Genomic DNA, 6,000 nt, shown 5'->3' on the forward strand with positions numbered 1-6,000 from the left:
GCATTTACATAAAGCTAGTCAGCAAATAAAAGCATAAAATTCTCTATAGTGGATAGAAAAAATGTATATCAAGCCATTAGGGCATGAGAAAACAAAGCTGACCAACATTAGTCAAAAGAAACTTTTCCCAAATCATTATGGACAGTGGAAACATCATTTAAAAAGCCTCTCAACTGATCACAAATGATCTCATAGCAAAAATAAGGAAATTGCACCATTAAATCAACTTTTCTTAACAATCATATCAATCATTTAAATCAGATTACATATTTTCTGCAACAACTTTGCCTTCAACTCCAATTTCCAGAAATATATTTAAAAACACATCTTGGAAAATCCAAGCCTCTTTAACAAAGGAACTCTTGTTCTTATATTGCTTTTGGAGGGTGCCAGCAGTCTTGTGTAGGCCAACATTTATAAATTTCAAAATTATGTTTAGTGCTTGTTTTATAGCATATACCAATTGCTTTAAACATAAATGTTAACAGAAATGAATAAGAGGTTTTTACTGTGATATCTATGTGAATTGTTTAAAAGTCTTCTATGTAAGGAAAATCCACCTGATTGCTACCAGTTACTGAGAGAAGCAATTGCTCCTCCTGAACCAGCATGAAGCAAACATAATATAATGATTTAACTTTGCAGCAAGTTTAATAGAAGGAAACCTCCAGCTAATCCTCTGGTTTTGCTAAATGCTGTTTAACTTGTACGATTATTAAATGTCATAGGATAGTTTTATCAGAATGGATGAGTGATTAATAGAAATGTGAGGTTTTATAGAAGATATCCTTCCTTTCCTGAGGGTTTGAACTGCTTCACTTTTCATTACATTGCTGAATTGTTGCCAGTACAAATCTGGTACATATGGCTCTTTTGTAACAACATTAAAAATGAATATCTTAATTTTAGGCACATGTTAACATGCGATTGGTTTGGTTTTTCTTCAGTTTCTCACTGATTTAAAGGTGCAATAGTGAACGAAAATCATATGCTTTTATTGCACCCCCACTTTTGTTTTCTAGGGTCTTCGTTATATATTCTTAGATTTTATGAATAGCTTAGGGAGAATATTCTAAGGACTTTTAAATCTAAATCATTTCAATTCAACAGAGGAAACATTTCAAGTGGCATATTAAGCGTAGAAAACTCTATTTTCAGTGCTCTGTTTTGTGGGAACTCAAAAATAAAAAGTTGTCCTTTTCAGGTTCATCTTTCCCAGCCAAAGATTGCATTGTGCTAAAAACTGTTTATGTCGTTTTATTTCAGTTTCTTCTACTCTATAGTTGCTGTGGTAAAGGGGACAGTCAGAAAACTTCAGCGCAACGTCAAAAAAGACCTAGAAGTTTACCTCTGTCCATTTGATTGTCTTTTAGTCCAAAGTTGAACATGTATACTTCCATGTGGTCAAGAGAGTAGTTTCACTGCCTCAAATACTTCTGTTGAGAAGTTTAGACTTACAAAAACATTGTTTTCCATTGCTTCAATGCTGTCTTCTAAACGGACGCCATCATGGTGGATGATGCTGCTTTCAGAACTCGGACTGATGACAATTATGCGAGGAACACTCTGAGGCAACTTGGGGTCAGTAATGGGCTTTTTCCCAAGATTCAGAGAATCAAAAGAGCTGCTCTTCTGGCCTTGCAGCCGCTCTATGTCACTTTTGTCATTGTATGTGTGTAAAGTCCCATCTGTTAGGCTCTCACTGCGTCTCCTGGTAAGAACAAGTAAAGGTAATGTGGTGATGCTCAGAGAGCTGGAAACCAGGCCATGGTCATGGGTGCTCAGTGGGTCAATCTTAGTAGTTTGTTGCTATATACGTGGACATAATAACAAAATGTAAATGAGTTATTTTGCAGTTTGCTTAAGCAATAAGGTCCAAATCAAAGTCATAATTAACTGAATTACATTATCTCACCTTCTTTGATGTGCAGTTGTTGATCATCTGGGGCTCAGATGGCCTCTTACTGGATCTGCCTCTATATGACGACCTGTATGATGACACGCTTTTAAAGGAGCCTCCCGACTGCCTCCCAAGATATTCCATTTCTACATCCTTCAACATCTGTAAAAACATTATCAAAATGTTTGACTTTACTTGCACGTTGAATAATTATGGTATATAAGACAGCTGTAGATAGGAACATAGCGAAAGTGAAAAAATAGAGAAAATAAAACAAATTAGGTAGCAAATTAAACAAATTCAGATTCCTTAACAAATGGCAAGGGCAAATGAAAGTGCTTAATGGGCAAATGCTTTCTAGCACACAAATGGCAACCTTTTGGTAGAAGACAAGTCCAAGTAAGCAGAAAAGCCATGTCAGAAGTGGGATCCTGGGGTATTTGGAGTTAGGGATGTGTAACTTTATTCCCAGGGTACTATCAGCTTCCATTGGACCCATGCACCCACACTTAAGCCTGGAAATTTGGTAGAGGATCTAGGGAAGATTGGAAGTTTTGAGCCCTGGTATGCTCAGCACTCACCCAATGAAGTACATGGCTTACCCAAGAGACATTTGATATTGAATGGCAGTAAAAAGTATAATAATTTATCTTTTTACAGAGCAACTCAAGTCTGGTTAAAGAGAGGATTATGTTTTATATTCAAAAACATCCATTTTGAGTGTGTGTTGAGGTGTAGTTTTGTATATGTAAATAATTGCAACTGCAATTGAATCACTTTAGTGTTGGAAATCTTTGTTTTGCTGGGAATCCTGATCAGATACACACCTGTACAACCAGTGATGAGCTACAATAAATGGAATCTTTCACCATTTGACTAATTGGGTCCTAACTATATGGCTTGAAAAGGTGTGCATTGATATGTTTTAGAGTGCTTCACCACATTAGTAACAGAATTAAAATCCACACTTTAATGGGTAAATGCTTTCTAGCACACAAATGGCAACCTTTTGGTAGAAGACAAGTCCAAGTAAGCAGAAAGGCCATGTCAGAAGTGGGATTCGAACCCACGCCTCCATTGGAGACTGCGACCTTAACGCAGTCCTTTGGAGCGCTCAGACATCCTGACTTTCTGCTGCATTTCAGAGCCGGATTTCGAAACAATTTAAATAACCTGAGAGAACAGGTGGGCATGATGAGGGCTTTGTCAAAGACCGTTAGAGCTCCCACAACATGCCTATGAGAACCCACCCTGGATCACAATTAACATAAGGTCAAGATAAATCCATCTTGGGAGCTCAAAGAGAAGAGGTGATTGTAGCTTGATTCCCAAGTTTACTCTTCTATCCTCCGAGACCCGAATACCCACAACTAAGTCTGGAAATTGGCTTTGGAGCTTCAAAAAATCAAACAAATTGAAGGCTGTATGTATGTTACTTAAGAATAGCTACTAAGGAAAATTAAACAGTTTGTCACCCCTTTGTCTTAATGGGGGAACTACAATGAATCCCTTTCCCAGGAACGGCTGCTAAAACACAGAAACAACTCTTTAAAAGTCCTTTACGGTCATCCAGGAAGCAGCAGGGCTGCTGGGTTAAAGAATGGAAAATGTAAACTTGAGCTGCTGTGGGAGGGGAAGAAGCACATGGAATATACCTGTAGAGGTGCTCAAAAATTGATTCATCTTGTAAAAATTCTTCGTGAGAACCTTTCCTGTATCATAAGGACGAAGTGTCTATAAAATGGAAATTGGGTTTTCAGGCGATAGGGGTCCTTGTACCCTACATACTCAAGTTCCGGAACCCCAAAAAAGATACACATCTAGTGGAAAAGCCCAATTAGATAAAACATTGACTGATAAGGAGAAAAGATCCTTAAAATGGACCCTGGGGTATTTGGAGTTAATGATGTGTACCTTTATTCCCAGGGTACTATCAGCTTCCACTGGAACCATGCACCCACACTTAAGCCTGGAAATTTGGTAGAGGATCTGGGGAAGATTGGAAGTTTTGAGCCCGGTATGCTCAGCACTCACCCAATGAAGTGCATGGCTTACACAAGAGACATTTGATATTGAATGGCAGTAAAAAGTATAATCATTTATCTTTTTACAGAGCAACTCAAGCCTGTTTAAAGAGAGGATTATGTTTTATGTTCAAAAGCATCCCTTTTGAGTGTGTGTCAAGGGGTAGTTTTGTATATGTAAATAATTGCAAGTGCAATTGAATCATTTTAGTGTTGGAAATCTTTGATTTCTTTTGCTAGAGTCCTGATCAGATACTCACCTGTACAACGAGTGATGAGCTACAATAATTGGGATCTTTAACCATCTGACTAATTGGGTCCTATGTGTATGGCTTGAATAACAGTTCATTGATATGTTTACTAGTGCTTCACCACATTAATAACATGATTTGAATCCACAGTTTAAAAACACAGGCGGAATAGGTTTATATTTAATTCAAATTAAATGGAATAAAACTCATAATTGTGGGTAAATTAAGGCTTTGTTGTGCAAATATTACCATATCAATGCGGTTTGGTGAAGCATTAATAAAATGAGTCCGGGAAGTGTTGGACTGTCTACTGATGATGGAGTCCCTGAGAGAGGACTCACTGATGGAGTAGGACAGGCATTCCTTTCTGGGAGCCGGAGACAAAAACCACAGGCATGGCACTTTTTCTGCAAGAGTCATCCTGTTGAATTTAAGAAAAAAAAAAAGTTGACCCAATATATTACATACAGAGTTTGATTGACTAAAGGTTTAACGTGATAATATACACAAAATAAATCAAGGATTGTGTTTTTTAATTGAGCAAAATATCAAAGGGAATTCATTCAGAGTCTGACCTTTAAAGGAAAAGTCCGGTCACTTTCAGAAAACAAACTTCCAAACGTACTTTAAGTATGAAATTATTACATATTTTTCAATAGATGATACGTTTTTTTTAAATTAAGAGTAATTTAATTTGACTGTGCTTTACTGGAGACATCTATGTTTTTCAAAGAGCACTACTGCCATCTACCGGTTTGTGACGTCACAGTGCGGTATCGGCTGTTGAGCAAGTCCCAGTGCTGTATCTGGTGTTTGTCACAACGTGCTATTATCCATGACGACCAGTGCAATATTCGAAGCAGAGCGTAACGGATCAATGACGTGTTTTTTCTCTGGCCAGAAGTTCAATGGTAAATCCTCCCTCTTCAATTTGGCAATCCAATGACGAATCCGTCCATGGAGGATCATGAATCGGAAAAATCAAATAACTAATTTTTTTTCACTTTTACCTGATGTATCCACATAGGCATTGTTACTTTAACTACAGCTCTCGCAAATCTTAATAGTGAAGTCCTCTCAAATTGTTGTTGATTGCACATTTGTATAGAAGCGTCAATTGATTTTGCTTGTAAAGTAGGAACAATGGCACTAGGCTTACCGCACCTTGACGTCACTGCTGGAAGATGTCAGGAGTGAAAAATATTGTTTAGGTTTTTTTACTGATTAAAGCTAAATTCATTAAATCACAGTGAACATATTAGTTTTAGGTATAAATAATGATCCATTGGTTATTCCTTGCTGACCGGACTTTTCCGTTAAAGTTTAAATCGTGTGCATACTGTTTAACTTGTGAAAGACTGATCTTCAAACCAGGTGCATATTATATTGTGTGAGTAAAATGGGAAAACCTGTGGGTACTAAAACTTTTATATGTGTGTGCCTTTCTGAATATGCAGGTCATTGGCTTGAGGGAAAACTGCACAAAATACTTGGCAGAGAATATGTAAATGGAAATACATGCTTGAAAGTAAGGTGCAAATCAGGTACAAAAATTGAGCTCAGTAGGTTGGGTGTATTCAAATACATGTTTGCACCTCTAAGTTATGGTAAAAGAGATTTCTTTTTTCCCTCAACATTACTCTATAAAAGGAGGAAGGAGGTTAAATTATGATGTATTAACTTATTACGGGCCTAAATTGCTTTGCAACATTTTGTGCTTAAAACCTACACTACCGTTCAAAAGTTTGGGGTCACCCAAACAATTTTTTGTTTTCCTGAAAAGTCACACTTATTCACCACCATACGTTGTGAAATAATAAGAAAA

At 37.1% G+C, this 6,000-nt stretch overlaps 1 protein-coding gene across 1 annotated transcript in view; it reads right to left on the reverse strand.

Annotated features, from left to right (window-relative positions):
- Window positions 1–1,404: 1,404 nt before the first annotated feature.
- The window catches only part of LOC107084427 (melanopsin-A-like), a 13,021-nt gene continuing 8,425 nt past the window's right edge, over window positions 1,405–6,000 (reverse strand). Inside the window, exons 7-9 of the mRNA XM_015374260.1 lie at window positions 4,425–4,596; window positions 1,916–2,062; window positions 1,405–1,809 (exon numbers count right to left, since the gene is read on the reverse strand). Of these exons, the coding sequence (XP_015229746.1) occupies window positions 1,405–1,809; window positions 1,916–2,062; window positions 4,425–4,596 (724 nt within the window). The remainder of the gene's footprint in view (window positions 1,810–1,915; window positions 2,063–4,424; window positions 4,597–6,000) is intronic.

Source organism: Cyprinodon variegatus, unplaced genomic scaffold (assembly GCF_000732505.1).
Source record: "Cyprinodon variegatus isolate N-32 unplaced genomic scaffold, C_variegatus-1.0 Scaffold100, whole genome shotgun sequence".
Lineage (NCBI taxonomy): Eukaryota > Metazoa > Chordata > Actinopteri > Cyprinodontiformes > Cyprinodontidae > Cyprinodon > Cyprinodon variegatus.